General features: G+C 39.5%; 1 protein-coding gene across 1 annotated transcript; it reads right to left on the reverse strand.

Moving 5' to 3' along the window:
• Positions 1-2,853: 2,853 nt before the first annotated feature.
• LOC147235595 (intestinal mucin-like protein) lies at positions 2,854-16,285 on the reverse strand. The gene is made up of 18 exons (XM_086143708.1): positions 16,156-16,285; positions 15,855-16,026; positions 15,516-15,763; positions 15,025-15,208; positions 14,690-14,873; positions 13,481-13,659; positions 13,329-13,398; positions 8,918-9,048; positions 8,115-8,149; positions 7,845-8,013; positions 7,223-7,318; positions 6,690-6,730; positions 6,439-6,552; positions 5,138-5,236; positions 4,626-4,754; positions 4,349-4,388; positions 3,449-3,569; positions 2,854-3,172 (listed from the first exon to the last, which is right to left on the reverse strand). Exons 2-18 carry the CDS (start codon positions 15,952-15,954, stop codon positions 2,944-2,946), a joined length of 2,169 nt encoding a protein of 722 aa, XP_085999834.1. The 5' UTR covers positions 15,955-16,026; positions 16,156-16,285; the 3' UTR covers positions 2,854-2,943.
• Between the last annotated feature and the right edge of the window lie 592 nt (positions 16,286-16,877).

Genomic DNA, 16,877 nt, shown 5'->3' on the forward strand with positions numbered 1-16,877 from the left:
TTTTTCATAATTTTAACACTCAGTTAAAAGTAGTAGTTCATGCATTCAATGCTAAACATCCTCCTAGTGTCTGTTAATGTATGTGCACACACACACAAACACAATCACAAATATGACTTGATGTGATGCACACAACTGTGATTCTATGAACCCCTTGGATGCTGGTGGGGCTCATGAATCTGGAGAAGAACATGGCTTTTTGATTGATTGATTAATCACTGCATGTGCCTGCAGAGGCCTGGCAAGCTTCTGAAACCTGGGCTGAACTCTGAAGAAGCAATTACCCTGTGGTTTCCACTGCTTCCCTCAACCTGACTAGGCAAAGTTCTTTTTCACTTTGAACAAGTGTCAGGTGATTCACAACACAGACCCAGGCCGGGCTTTGGGGGGCGCCAAAACTCACCCTACACTGACCTCATACTGTCCAATATTTTCCTACTTTTAAATATAATGAGGCACGCTCCATGAACAACAGACTGTTAAAACAGTGATTTATAATTTGTGTTTTTCAGATTGTTCTCAAGTTTTAAAGTAACAACTAAATATCATCAATAGATGCGAATGGGAGAGTAAATGGTTGAATGTGTCTAAATGTGGCCTTTGTGATTGACAGCTGACCCATCCAGGGTAAACATCCCTCTCCTATCCCCAGTATGTGAGCCGGGATTGGCTCAACTACTCCTACAACCCCATAAAATTATAACAAAAGTATTTTCTATTATATTTCTAGGAGCTGGTTAATCCGCAGCTCTTCCAGAGCAGTCACTGGGCTGTTCCAAGGTCAGGTGAGGACTGATGAACTTCATTTGGGAGCTATGAACACAATGTCAGAGCTAATATCAAGAAAGACAAACGCAATGAATTTGTGACTGACAGCTCTGGGACTCAAACACCAAATGTGTTGTTAAGAGGAGGGAGGAAGATGAGGATGTGGGCCCTGACTCAGCTCCTGGTTTAGGATCTGGATCCTGTGCTCAATCTTTCTTAAATCTTACACATGCTTGTAAATATTTATAACTATGTTTTTGAAATAAGAAAGTGTAACTAAAGGATGAACAAGAGAGTAAACGAAAAAGTTTGATTGACAGCTTGAAGCTTGTGTTTGGTTAAGTGCCTCTATAACAAAGGCTGTATGAAATCAAACAACGTTAGATTTACTGTCCCATACAATGCGTATAAGACACCAGAAACTGCTTTATTACTAAGATTATTATCTTTCTCTTTGTGGAACTAAATAGTCATTCCTTGGATTTTTATTTTTTGGCACAATTTCCCTAATTGATTTTTAATCAGAAAAAAACCTTGATTTTCAGATTTGGAGTCTATATTGAAAAACATTTTGCTTCGGAAATGCAAAAATAGGACAAACATGAAAATATCCTAATTAAATAAAATGTTTTTTTTTTTCATTTTATATTTTTTTGTTTTTTGTACCAATTTCCTGATGATTTGCTCTTTCATAAAAAAAATCCTTGATTTTCAGGCTTGGGGACTATTGAACAGATTCTACTTCAGAAATGCAAAAACATGACAAACAATAAAATCGAAATGAATAACAGCTATTTTGCGGATGCAATTAATCTTGATGTAACGAAACTTTGTGTATGAGCTTCTTCTGAACTTCCTCTCTTCCAGTATCATTAGTACCAATCAAAACATCTTCTGTCCTGTCAGACTTTTCTTTGCACCTTTATTTTATTATTATAGTCACTGTAATTTGCCTCTGTGACACAGCACATCTGATTAATGTTTAATAAACATCCTGTTGGCAGCCTGGGGAACAGGGGAGCTGTAAGAGGAACCGCCTTGCTCAAAGGCACAGTGTCACTTGGTCTCTGTTTGCTGGAGGTCTGGGCTGTGAAGGGAGACCTTTTATCTGGTGGGCAAACACTGGGCTGGGAGGTAAATTTCCACCAGGATGTGGACATTCAGAAGCCAAGGTTTCTCACACAAATGTAATTAAGAGGCTTCAAGTCGACAAACACTGCCATTGTATTGGCTTTCACAATCAACACACAAATATTTCAACACAAAGGTTGGTGTGGGCCACGGAAAGACCCACAACTCATGCACCCTCAGCATTGACCAACTTTTCATCCATCAGAATTTTGTATTTACAACTATAGAAAACTGAGGGTCATATTGTTATATTACGTGCACAAGGTTTTAACTTGTTATAAGTTACCATGTATATACAAGATAAACAATACAAATGCTGCTACAACTAGATAACAGCTTGTAAGGGGAAGATGTTTGCGCTCAGACTTGATGCGGATGTTATTACTAGGTCATTTTCTTTTGTTTCCCTCTTGCCAATAAGTAATTGTTCATTTTGAGCTTTGCATTTCAGTTTTTGTGGGAATTTTATGGGGTGTAACATATTTTTTTGAAAACATCTATTTTGTCATCTTTCAGTCATGTTATGTTTAAATTTCAGGTCATTTTTCGTTTTTTTTTCCCAGTCAATTTTTGGTAACCAATTTTAGACAAAATTGTGATAAAATGTTGCTAATTTAATTATATTAATAATTACAATTCTTATATTATCACAATACTATCAATAATTATCATAATGATGATTAAAGTTATTATTATTGTTGTTTCCTTTTAAGAAGAAATAATTAATTGAAGTTTTGCTTCTTTTTATCTATACTTTTCCCTATTTCCAGATCAGGGCAGAGGAAATCAAGATAGGAACGGAGACATTGATATCTGAGTAACTATGGAAAAAATATTTAATGCTTTTTATATTGATCCATGTCATGTTGTCAAAAGTTAACTTAATTTCAATATTCTTTATTATTGGTTACAAACACATTAATGTAGAGGGAAATAAAACAGACAAACAGGTAGTTTTCCTGCAATTTTGTACTTTATTTATGCTATGTGTGCGATTATCTAAACTACAGTTGTTTGGTTTGAAAGGAGGAATTAGAGAACAGCCTAAACTCTCCGCCGTCGGCGGGGCTGAGCGGCACGAGCCCTGTCCTCCATCTTTCCTTGCGGCAGCACAGAGCAGTCGCTCTTTGTGCAGCTGCAGGTGTTGATGTACGTGTAGGTGAAAGTGAGCTCTGTGTTGTCCGGGCAGAAGAGCTGCACCTGCCGCTGAGATGTGGCTACTTCCTGGCAGCAGGAGCAGGTGTGTTCCAGTGACTGCAGCTTCGTGGAGTAACTGAGGAATTGAAGAAAAGTTTTTTCCCAAAGAGCCACAACATTTTCTGTCTGAGAATTATCTAAAATAAGCCATCATCTCAAGGTAAGATTAGGACTCATGGTCTTATAAAAGTAATCATATTCTAAAGTATATATTTAGCTTTGTTTATTATTGAAATTTCCTCTTCTCTGGTCACAATTTCTCATCATTATTATCTTTAATTTTTCTCTCTCATTTTTGCAGATTTCTTTTTTTTTCTCTTTTCAAACCATTGCCACGGTAACGACTACTCACTAGGAGAAAGTTCCACAGGTACCAGTGCAGGATGTGATGTTGACCTGCTCCTTGGAGTGACAACCCTCACTCTCAATATAGGTGGGCTGGGAGGAGACGTTGCAGTGGTTGTGCAACACACCTGGAGGGCAGACAAACTTTCATGCATCGCTTAGAAACACATTGATGTTCATCCAGTCATCCTGGAGGATAGAATCATTTTACCTCAGGGATTGAAATAAGATTAAAAAAAAAACCTACTAATTAATTAATAAACAAGCTGATGTCCTAATGTTTGCAGGAGGTCTCCAATTATGAACATGAATTTAGTTTGGGATTCACAAGTGATAAAAAAAAAGAGGAAAAATTTGCCATCTTGTAGCTGATTGGATATTGTGATGATTCTAGTGCAGTTAATATTCACTTGCTAAATTGAGCAGGCTGCTTAAGTAGTGTTGACACTGTATTTGAATATTGCCTCAAAGACACTTTTATATTAATACTTGATGTTTAATATTGGTGAAAATTTACAGTAACATGGAAAGTTCTCATATCTGTGTGGAATTTTACACATTCATTGCATGCAGTTTGCATGAACATTGGGAAAAAGTTTCCCAACTAATATTTCAACTCCTGAAATATGCTGTTTTTTGTTGTTCCATGAACATCTATTTCATCATGCTTTTGGTAAAACTCCATCTTGTTATTTTTCATATCCATTTTTCTATTGATCAAGGAGTGACCTCACACGAGAGGTAGCACTGGAACAGCACTGCAATCTTAATTTTCAAAACAGGAGGAGGAAATTAGAACTTGGATGCAGGACAGATACTTACAGTGAGAGTTTGAGCTGAACATTGTGATTTAGACTATAAGAAATTGGATGTATCGGTGAAGTGTGAACAATATGAAAGTACTTACACTGGTGGCAGCAGCCGTCAGGGGTCAAGCTCTCTGTCCCCTGTGGAGGCATAGGACCATGTTTGGTCAGATCTTTGTGATATTTATGTTGCCTTTAAATTATGTCAGTTTGTGAATTACTTTTAAGGGAGACTATTTGTAAATTCTATAGTGCCTTTTCCAATGGAACAACAACCCAGTGAATTTACAGCTAAATCAGAGGTTATTTTAAGATGAATTACTGTGCTTGAACTGTAGGAGTGTCAACACTAAGTCATGTGAAAAAACAGGATCTCACCGGGATGCACTCGCTGGAGTTGAAGTACGGACAGGTTGTCTTGGTTTCAAGGGTGGTGAAGTGATCGCCGGTTTTCAAGCACTCGTATCTCCTGCACGTGTCTCCGTCTGGAGACCAGATGCTGCCAGGCTACACATGAACGTAGGCACAGATAATTAGCTGGGAGACATGAATAAAAATGGCAGTGGTGTCACCACCTACAGGTCAGAGTTATCAGTTAGTTCGCCATGCGAAAAAATGAACCACATAAAACTATACATAAACAAAAGCACAACAATCACTGCATCCAGCGTGTTGAAAGTGGTAGTTTGTTTCAAACAGCAAAGGTATTTTATCAAAACTCAAGTAACTGCATCCAATTTTGGCAAAAATACAGCAAAATTAATAAGAGAATATGATGACTTGTAGATCCAGCCTGATTATATTACTGAGGAAGTAGCATGAAGATGATCTTGCCAAAAACCTGGGGGCTTTTGTGCTTCATAATTTAATTGACAGATGCACATACAAACCTTCAGTGTGTATGTTGTGTTGTCTGGCAGTGTGATAATGCAGTGTGCTTGGACACACTTCCCACAGCATGCACCTGGGACCGGCTGGTACTCTTGGCCCTTATCAGACATGCAAACACATCATGTCAACAACATTGAAATCGGCAAAATATCGCGTTGAAATGGGGATTAATGTTAGCACTGGGTGAGAAGTTTAGTGACACTGATTTGATCTGGAAATGTCACACAGGAATTAGTTCCTCCCTAATGTATCAGTCTAAAAGAGGAAGTTTAAGTTGGATTGAAAGAAAAAGCTTTCTTATCCATTGGTTATGACTATATTAAGCATCAGATTTGGAAACCGGTGGGTTGTTTTGCTAATTCGGTATAATTTGTCATGTTAAAACATAAATTTAGTGAAATAATGAATGATTTAAAAAACAGCACATGGAATGTCATTCTTCTCCAGCAACCCCATATAGGATACCTTTATGTGACACAGAGAATGTTTGATTTAGCATAAATTAGGTAAATTCTACATCTGAAAAGAGACGTGCTTTTTTACCTCTAACATAATTTCGACTCGGCTTTTATTTATCAGGCTATTTTTTCCAATAAGAATCAAACACAGATAGAGGGGAAATGGGGATTTGGGTGTATGAGGATTTTTCATGTGTTTGATCGTACTGAAAGTGTGATCTATCTATCTATCTATCTATCTATCTATCTATCTATCTATCTATCTATCTATCTATCTATCGTATAGATCAGAGGTGGGCAAATTACAGCCCGTGGGCCACATCTGGCCCATTGGTCTTTTTAATCCAGCCTGCCAAAGATTGGAACAGAATTAATACTTGATGTGAATGATTGAATGATTGGGTCAATGAAGGTGGGAGCTCAAACAGGAGATTATTTCATTTTTGGAGCTACTTGAGAACACTTGAGAATTTTCCTGAGCTGAATTGCACAGATTGGCTTTGTGATGTAGCCTTTACTGTGGACATACTGATACACATGAATGAGCTGGATGAAGCTACAAGGGAAAAAACGGTTTGTGCATGAAATGCAAACAATCGTCAGAGCCTTCAAAACCAAACTGGATTTATTTTCAAAGCAAATGTCAGACGAGTCTGATACGTACTGTATTTTTATATGGATCGTATCTTGTGGTGACCCGGCACGTATGTCAAATTTTAAAAGTCAATGCGGCCCCTGACACAAAAAGTTTGCCCATCCCTGGTATAGATAATATAAATGTACCTTTTTTCATTTTTGTTTGTATGTGTGTTCGTGTGTTCGTGTGTGTGTATGGGCCCCACCACAGGACAAACTGGATCACATGGTTCTCGGTGACAGTCCACACGTGGTGGGCTGCTTCCTTCTTTTTTACAGGCGCACGTCTCACATGAATTCCCCGGCACTGACTCCCCAACCTGAAATGCAAAACACATACTTATCAATTCAAATCCGCTTTTGCACAAACAGTGAAGTATATTTATATTAAAAGTGCGCTTTAAATGTGTTTTAACACATGTTTCCCTGAGACAAATGATGAAGAAATGTGTCTCACCTGGTATTCATGATTGTTGACAACACAGACATCTTTTTGCACTGTGAAGGAAGTGGATGAGCAATAATTTAAATGCATTTTTCTTTCCAAGGAGTCATGCCCCAGCACAACTGAAACTATTGCTATCCGACTGTTTTCGTAAATTAAATGCCTGTGCTCTATTAGAAATCACTTTATGAAATTGGTGTGAAGTCTTGGAATAATATTTGATAACACTAATGATGGCACTGTTTCACCGGGCCCAGCAGAAAACACAGCAAAGGATCTGGGAAACAAATTTCAGATGTGTGTGTGTGTGTGTGTGTGTGTGTGTGTGTGTGTGTGTGTGTGTGTGTGTGTGTGTGTGTACAGATTAAGCTAAGCAATTATGTGAATTCCATGGAAATTCATCAGTCACTAAATCTACAATTTACTCAATAAATTTACAAATTACAAGATAGTTTGCTAAAAATAATTTCTGAAAAAACCTTATCCTTAAAATGAGCAGTTACTTTTCACCAACAAACATTTTTCTTTGGAGAGTGAAGACTTACCGCAGTTGTAGATAAGGCAGCAGACATCCTTTGTTGTGTTGAGTGTCCAACCTTTGGGGCAACTAGGGATGTCTGGACACTTATGGATGTCACACTCTGTTCACAGACACAGGAGAAAGAAGGCTCAACTCTTTCACCCACAAATTGACCGACACAATCTAACCCGTCCACAACAGAGACAAGAAATTTTGAACATTTTCAAATATCAGATGGTCAAGATTCCCAGCTCCTTCTGTGTGCATGCCAAAGTCTCCTTGGGCAAGACACAGAACCCCCACACACAAAACAAAAATGATTGTATTTGTCACGAATAAGGTCTGTAATTAATGATTTCTGTTCTGTATATTTCCTGTGCATCGTGTATTTGCAAGTGTATTTGCAGTCCCTATGTCCTCTATTGTAAGTCGCTTTGGATAAAAGCGTCTGCCAAATGCTATGTAATGTAATGTAATGTAATTTCCAATGGCAGAGGTGAAGAAAGCACGGAAAGGAGGACTCTTCAAACTGTGATTCAGACCATATTATCAGTTAAATAAACTGAAGGCCTGAATGTGGATCTTGATTCCTATACCCACCGGCTACCTCTCCCCTTTGGGGTTGAGTTCATGATGGCTTCACTCACCACACCTCTCCTGAGGACAGCAGTCACTTTTCTCCATGACCTTGATTTGACCTGGGCGTTGGCAGCTGAGAGGGGGCTGCTGGGTACATGGCGATTGGTGGCACACGGACTCAAGAGTATCAGGGTCACAGACACACAGCAGGCAGCCTTCGTACCAGGTTTCGTTAGGCTAGAGGGAGAGGCATCATCATCATCACCATTATCCTGCACCTCCTCCTCATTAGTATCAATAATCTGAAGGTATGGCTAACATGGAGACAAATGCTTTACCCTTTTCCATTTATCTTTTCCGAGCATACACAACTCTGTTAGGGGAAAGATGCACAACAAAGACAGCTGGGTTATTGACTATTTGTAGCACATACTGCACACACATGTATATGAACATACGACACAAATGAATGGACAAAAAAAACAGTTCACATTTAGGCGCTCATAACACTAAGATATGGACTAAGCAATCACAATTCATTTATTGAGAGTTATTGATCTTTGATGAAACCTTTTCTGCCTCTCAGTGGCTAAACTGTCATGAGCAACATGAGTGGACCAGTGATACAGGTTCACACAAAGCCATGTGGTCCAGCCAAATAAATCTGTGGCACCCGGCTTGCTCTTCAACAGAAGTGGTAAACACATAATTGATGCAAGGAATGGAAAAGAGGAAATTATTATCTCTTATATTTTCTCTTATATTTTCATGTTATTCTAAAAATTATACTGATGCAGTTTTCTTACTCCATCTATTTTATTTCTTCTGTTTCACTTATTTTATCTTATTTTTGCTTTAGGATATGGGATATGAAATGGAACTACAGTGCCCTCAATATGGCTCAGACTCTCAGTGCAGAGGATATATGATGTTTGGTACATTAGCTCATAACACATTTATAACAACTAAGCCTCTGTGAATTTTGATTTGCTATCCCAAATTTAAAAACAGTATCTAGGTTTGAAAGGGAAAGGTAAAAATAACAGATCTTCTTGTGACCCAACAGAAGGTTCTCCTGGTGAACTTATTGCTGAGGTTTAGAAAAGAGCCGTGATTAAAAACACAGTGGTTCAGTGCTCACCACAGGAGGGCACACACACGTCTGAGTCGGGCGACAGCAGAGTGGTGTTTTCCGGGCAGTGACATCCCTCCAGTTTGGCGTCTGTCATAGCATTGAACTTGTTTTTGTTGTAGATGAACTTGTTGTTGAACCTGCAGAAACCAAATAGAACCATTAAAATTCAATATGTGTTTCAAGCAAATTAATTACAAACCAAATGGGACAATTGAATGTGTAGTTCCAATTCAGAGGTGAAAGAATTACCAAGCGGAGATTCCTATCAATGACAAACTTCTGAGATATAACTTTTGAGATTCAACCAATTATTTTCTAATAGATTCAATGGAATAAGCTTAAATGCATACATGAAGGCCAATACAGACAGCTTAAGCTCAACTTAATATGATAAACTACTTATATTATAGCAATATATTGAACAAACTACAACAATTTAAATACACTTTTTTGATTGAGTTTCTCCTAAATTTCCAGTATAAGCGTTGACAGAAAACAATCCTGATAGGATTACAGAATACCACCGAGAGAGCAAAGTGACAAAATTTGATGCTGATGTTTCATCTCGTTTGGAACCAGAGTTCAGTTTTTTACGAATGTTTTGGGTAGATCAATATATGCCTCCGTTGTCGTTGCTGCAAGGTAATGCTAACTCTGCTGTGGACTCATAGTTTAAATAAAATCAGTGCAAAGAAAATGAAATATGGCCAATATAGTGACTCTACACCAGTGTGGGTACAGTGGATGGAAATCTGTACCACTGTGAAAAAGGATGTAAAAGGCTGTAGTGAACACCTGTTTCCAGAAAAAACAGGAACATAGGGTAACTTATAAGAGCAGAGGTAGGAGCACGCAGGTAGACTACATCTTGTATAGACGAGGTAACCTGAAAGAGATCAGTGAATGCAAAATAGTTGTGGGTGAGAGTGTAGCCAGACAACATAGGATGCTGGTTTGTAGGATGACTCTGGTGACAAGGAAGATGAAGAGGACAAAGGCAGAACAGAGGACAAAGTGGTGGAAGTTGAAAAGGGAGGAGTGTTGTATGGTTTTCAGGGAGGAGTTGAGAAAGGGTCTAGGTGCTCAGGGTGAGCTTCCAGATGATTGGACAACAACAGCTAGTGTTATCAGGGAGACAGGTAGAAGAGTACTTGGTGTCACATCTGGAAGGAAAGTAGATAAGGAGACTTGGTGGTGGAATGGGGAAGTGCAGGAGTATATACAGAGAGGGCGGTTAGCAAAGAAGAAGTGGAACACTGAGAGGACTGAAGAGAACAGACAGGAGTACAGGGAGATACAACTTAAGGTAAAGATAGAGGTAGCAAAGGCAAAACAAAGAGCGTACAATGACTTGTATTCTCGGTTGGATAGTAAGGGGGGTGAGAATGATCTATACAGGCTGGCGAAAGAGAGAGATAATGATGGAAAGGATATACAACAGGTGCGGGTGATTAAGGATAGAGAGGGAAATGTATTGACTGATGCTAGAAGAGTGATGGGAAGATGGAAAGAGTACTTTGAAGAACTGATGAATGGGGAAAATGAAAGAGAGTCAAGGGTAGAAGAAGTGACTATTGTAGACCACAAAGTAGCACAAATTAGTAAAAGTGAAGTGAGGAAGGCATTGAAGAGTATGAAGAGCGGAAAAGCAGTTGGTCCTGATATACCCGTGGAGGTGTGGAAGTGTCTAGGAGAGGCAGCGGTAGATTTTCTGACTCGATTATTCAACGGGATCTTAGAGAGACGATGCCTGAAGAATGGAGACAAAGTGGGATGGTGCCTATTTTTAAGAATAAAGGGGATGTGCAGAATTGCGGTAACTATAGAGGGATAAAGTTGATGAGCCATACAATGAAATTATGCGAAAGAGTAGTAGAAACTAGACTGAGAGCAGAAGTCAGCATTTGTGAACAGCAGTATGGCTTCATGCCTAGAAAGAGTACTACAGATGCAGTATTTGCGTTGAGAATCCTAATAGTGAAGTAAAGAGGCCAGAGGGAGCTGCATTGTGTTTTTGTAGACCTAGAAAAAGCATATGACAGGGTGCCAAGAGAGGAGCTCTGGTATTGTATGAGGAAATCTGGAGTGGCAGAGAAGTATGTTAAACTGGTGTAGGACATGTATGCTAGCTGTGAGAAAGTGGTACGGTGTGCTGTAGGGGTAACAGAGAAGTTCAAAGTGGAGTTGGGACTCCATCAGGGATCAGCTCTGGGCCCCTTCTTGTTCGCAGTGGTGATGGGAGGGCTGTTGAGGTTAGACAGGAATCTCCCTGGACCATGATGTTTGCAGATGACATTGTGATCTGTAGTAAGAGCAGAAAACAGGAAGAGGAAAATCTAGAAAGGTGGAGGTATGCTCTGGAAAAGAGAAGAACGAAAGTTAGTCGCAGCAAGACAGAATATATGTGTGTGAATGAGAGGAACTCGGGTGGAACGGTGAGGCTACAGGGAGTGGAGATCAACAAGCTGAAGGATTTCAGGTACTTGGGGTCAACCGTCCAGAGCAACGGAGAGTGTGGAAAAGAGGTGAAGAGACAGGACCAAGCTGGTTGGAATGGGAAAAGTGAGAAAAGTGTCAGGGGCACTATGGGATAGAAGACTATTGGCCAGAATAAGAGGAAAGGTGTACAAGACAGTGGTGAGACCAGCGATGCTGTATTGCCAAGAAACTGTTACAATGACGAAAGGGAAGGAGGCAGAACTAGAGGTTGCAGAGATGAAGATGTTGAGGTTCTCTTTGGGAGTGACCAGGATGGATAGAATTCAGGAATGAGTCTATCAGAGGAACAGCACATGTTAGATGTTTTGGAGAGAAGGTCAGAGAAGCCAGACTGAGATGGCTTGGTCATGTACAAAGGAGGAATGGAGAATACATTGGTAAACGGATGCTGGAATTGGAGCTGCCAGGCAAGAGGTCTCGAGGAAGACCAAAGAGAAAATTTATGGACATAGTGAGAGAGGATATGAAGGTAGTTGGTGTGAGGAGGATACAGAGAATAGGGTTAGATGGAGAAAGGTGATTCGCTGTGGCGACCCCTGAAGGGAAAAGCCGAAAGAAGAAGGAGGTCACCTACAAACAAACCAGATTTCTGTCTCTCACAGACCTATAACTTCTTCTGTAAGAGGCTCCTCTGTCCTCCACACGTTACCTGTATTAATGGCACCTGTTTGACTTCGTTATCAGTATAAAAGACACCTGTCTACAACCTCAAACAGTCCCACTCCAAACTCCACTATGGCCAAGATCAAAGAGCTGTCAAAGGACACCAGAAACAAAATTGTAGACTTGCACTGGCCTGGGAAGACTGAATCTGCTATAGGTTAGTAGCTTGGTGTGAAAAAATCAACTGTGGGAGCCTGGGCCTTATAGTCTGGGGCTTCATGCAAAATGATCACAAGCAAAAATCCCACAACCACAAGGGGGGACCTAATGAATGACCTGCAGAGGGCTGGGACCAAAGTAACAAAGGCTACCATCAGTAACACACTACGCCACCAGGGACTCAAATCCTGGAGTGCCAGACATGTCCCCCTGATTAAGCTAGTACATGTCCAGGCCTGTCTGAAGTTTGCTAGAGTATTTGGGTGATCCAGAAGAGGATTGGGAGAACGTCCTATGGTCAGATGAAACCAAAACGGAACTTTCTGTCACACACTCTTGTTGTGTTTGGAGGAGAACGAATGCTGAGTTGCATCCAAATAATACCATACCTACTGTGCAGCATGGGGGTGGAAACACCATGCTCTGGGGCTGTTTTCTGCAAAGGGACAAGGACGACTAATTCGTGTAAAGGAAAGAATGAATGGGGCCGTGTATTGTGAGATTTTGAGAGAAAACCTTCCATCTGCAAAGGCATTGAAAATGAATAGTGACTGGGTCTTTCAGCATGACAATGATCCCAAACACACCGCCCGAGCAATGAAGGAGTGGCTTCGTAAGAAGCATTTCAAGGTCCTGGAGTGGCCTAGCAAATCTCCATAGCTCAACCCCACAGAAAATCTTCGGAGGGAGTTGAAAGTCTGTGTACCCCTGCAACAGCCCCAAAACATTACTGCTCTTGGAGAGATCTGCATAGAGGAATCCAAAATACCAGCAACAGTGTGTGAAAACCTTACAGACTAACAGAAAATGTTTGACCTCTATCGTTGTCAACAAAGGGTATGTAACAAAGTATTGAGATGAACTTTTGTTCTTGACCAAATACTTATTTTCCACCATAATTTACAAATAAATTCGTTAAAAATCAGACCGTGTGATTTTCTGGATTGTTTTTTTTCGTATTCGTTGAAGTGTACCTATGATGAAAATTACAGGCCTCTCACCTTTATGTGGGAGAACTTGCACAACTGCTGGCTGACTAAAAACTTTTTTGCCCAATTGTATTACTGACTGAAAATGTGTGGGAGAGATTACGCACCAGGAAATGCAGGTGGGCTTCACTGGAGGAACGCAGGCTTGGTACACTTTGGGTTTGGAACATTCATATTCTGTCAAAGATGGAAAGAGAGCACTGTCAGTGAAGTTCATTTGTCACGTTGGTGCTGGTCAGCTCAGATTATTGTGTCGTACTGCAATGGCCGTTGGTGGCGCTCCTCCAGTCAATGCACACTCCAGCTCTAGTGCAGTCGTCGGCGTAAGCTTGGATGTCACTGCAACCGATGTGGATCTTGTGGCTGTTGCACGCATCAAACTCACAGCCAGCCAAATACGGCGTGAAGTCAATGACATTGTGACAGGCCTCAAACACGCTGGAGAGGATGACAGACTTTGGTTTCTATTTCAGTTTTTTCAGTCATCAAAATGTTTCATTTGGTATGTTTAAATCCACATATCTCAGCTGGTGCCAGTCCAAGCTGTCATTGGGCAAGAGGTAGGGTACACTGGACCCATCGCCAGTCAGTCACAGGGCCACATATAGAAATACAACTGATCTTTTTCTCTCACCCACACATCTGGGTCTAAGGTACTGCATGTTTTTGGACTATGGGCATAAATAATAAAAACTCAGATGAAGTCCAAACAGACCCCAGGAGAACATGTAAACCCCACACAGAAAGGCCCCCTGTTGGAACTGAGCCATTGACTCTCTTACTGTCAGGCGTTAACCACTCTGCCACTCACAAAACCAGTATTTTTTCCTAATTTCTTTTTAATATGCGTTTTCCAACTAATTTAGTTTTCAAGGAATTTGTTTCTTATCAATAATTATTTCCAATTAATTTGCCAATGTGAAATGTAGGCATGACCAAGAAGGCTTAGATAGACTTATCATACAAAGCAATAGGCGTTTTTTTATCAGAGTATAAGAATTTTAAAAACCTTGCAAAAAGAGAATAATTAAATGAAAGAAAAATTTAAATATCTGAGAAACGGCTTTAAACTTGACTCAAAATTATTTTTACTTTCTTAGTATTCATACTAAAGACATTTAATTATTTAACTTCATAACATATATGTGGCCCTGCAATTGACTGGCGAGTCCAGGCTGTACCCCGCCTCTCGCCTGATGACAGCTGGGATAGGCTCCAGCATCCCCCGCAACCCTGAGTGCAGGATAAGCGGAAGATGATGAATGCAGAAATAAACAGCACAAATAAAAGAAAAAAGATATTGCAAAAAAGACCCAAATAGATGAATGCAAAAACTGGAAAAAAGACAAGGAACATGCTGTTCTACAAGTTTACAAGCGCTAAGTTTTCAACTTTTTTAAATTCAAATTTCAGTTAGAAAAGCGTATGGTTAACATTTAGTAACTACTAATTGCACCACTTGTGCTACCTGCTCTTGATGACGTCACAGATGGATGTGTTGCAAGGCTTTGGTTTCGGGGGTTGTGTGGGGAGCGGTGGATTGTAACAGGAAGTGCCGTTAACCTGCCACTTGTGTGACATTTTGGAGCATGATAGATCGATCTTTCCACTGGGCAACATGCAGTCGTCTGTGCGGTTTTGCGTACATGTACCTGGAGAAACCTTGGCTGTTAGAAAACTAGATAATCCAGTCAATCCTGATCATAACAAGCTGTTTTACCACAAACAGTAACCATAATGTAAATAACGATAGCCTATCAACCACATATTAACTGATATTTCAAATCAGGGGGCAAAACTCACCACACAGGCCCTCTGTGTTACCACGAAACTCGCCAAATGGCAGGTAGATACTGAAAATCTGCCCTGAGAAGATGATCTTGGCGCTAATCTTTGGGATTGTGAGCACAGTCTCAATGCCTGTGGTGATGATGCGGAAGTCAGCGTTCTGGAACATGGGTCTGACAGGCTTGTCATTCACTGACACCTAAAACAAAAAAAAAAATTGGATTTAATTATCAGAACATTAGCGTTTTATAACATAAGCACAAGTTTTGATCCGAAGAATCCAGGACTGCCCACACTTTCAGCTTGAGACTGAACAGAAATTCTCAAAGCAACATTTAAAATTAACAAATTGCGCTTTTGTTGCATTCAGATATCGCAACTTTATGCATGATATAATTGGTCAAAACTGTCAGTGGTGGGAAACGCATTAAAATAGGAAATACTAGAAGAATTCGGAAAAAAATCAAGATTAAAAAGGGAGACAGTTAACAGCGCTACACTATTACCTGGTTCACAAAAATATTTTTGATTTCGTCCTGAGAGATTAAAATCTTGTAGCTTTGGTAGAAGATGGTGATTGACTGAGGGCAGGTAAAGTCTTTAGATGAACCACAGAAGTAGTTGTGGATCATGACACTGAAATTGTATTTGGGCAGGATCTCTTTCACCAGCCAGTATGTACAGTTTCCTTGAGACATATAATAGGTCCCATCAAAGGTGACATAATGGGGGTCTCCCCATCCATGGCAGACACCTTGAAAGGAAAAAGATATTACATTGAAAAAATAAATCATATTTAACCTGAGTTTTTTGAATATAGGGGTATTTGAGCTGGCATCACTTACACTGGCATTCATATTGGGAACAGCAACCATCAGCATTCTTCACTTCAACAGATGGGAAATTATTTGCACAGACTTTACGTTTCATAGCAGGACATTCCATGGCATGGAAGGTTGTTTTCCCATTCTCACATTTTCCAATTGTACAGTTTGGTCCCTTTACGGTTTCACCATTCTAAAAGTAAATGTATTGCAATAAAACGGCATTAGGATATTTAGAATTTCCTGAAATAACCTGATAACAAATATAAATTACATCAAAAATGGAATTCAATAGTCGAAAATAATAATGATAAATAAAAACCTTTATTGGTGGATTCACATCATAGCAGGGAGGCTTGGAACACTTCTGATGTTCTGGGACTACATAACAGGAGTCATTGCAGTACCCAAGGTAACAATAACCATCATCATCTGTTTTATTGTAGACTAAGGAACCTAAAAGACAGAAAGATAGGTTGGTAAAAAAGTCCAGGCACAGGTTTATTTATCATACTCAAAGGATTGAACTTAATCGTATGTGCATTGTGTTATCTCACTTGCAAGAGCAATTGCATTTTTTCGAAACATTTAAAGAGAAGTAGATTTATTTCTTGAATCTAATTTTTAGTTTGGTTGCTACAGGGACATATTGTAAGAGGTATTTTGAATATTTTGACAACGTAAACATTGTGACAAGTGGACAAAAAAAGTAAGACAAAAAATTGGATACATTGTTTCTTTCTTGGAAGATCCTTTGATGTTGAAAAACGGTTTGATTTCAGAAAGAAATTAACACAGCACTGATCTAGGAAATCTGATATATTTATGAGTAAAAAAAGTGTCAAACTGGAATACACACACACACACATATATATATATATATATATATATATATATATTTTTTTTTTTTTGTTTTTACTGGATTTTTTACATTAAGAATTAGCTAAAATTTGGTAGTGGAATATAAGTGGGTACTAAGTTAATCAGTTGAAAGTAATGTTGGCGACAACCAAATGACCTATGGTGAATTCATATTGACATGAA

Source organism: Fistularia commersonii, chromosome 3, assembly GCF_037954325.1.
Source record: "Fistularia commersonii isolate RoL2024-O1a breed Wild chromosome 3, RoL_Fcom_v1.0, whole genome shotgun sequence".
NCBI lineage: Eukaryota > Metazoa > Chordata > Actinopteri > Syngnathiformes > Fistulariidae > Fistularia > Fistularia commersonii.

Bases quoted from the DNA above. Each gene is read 5' to 3' on its own strand.
- LOC147235595 (XM_086143708.1), bottom strand. From the start codon at position 15,954: ATGGAATGTCCTGCTATGAAACGTAAAGTCTGTGCAAATAATTTCCCA. The intron at 14,874-15,024 runs GTGAGTTTTGCC...AGGTTTCTCCAG, and splicing joins TAACACAGAGGGCCTGTGTG to GTACATGTACGCAAAACCGC. The intron at 13,399-13,480 runs GTACGACACAAT...CATCTTTGACAG, and splicing joins CGCCACCAACGGCCATTGCA to AATATGAATGTTCCAAACCC.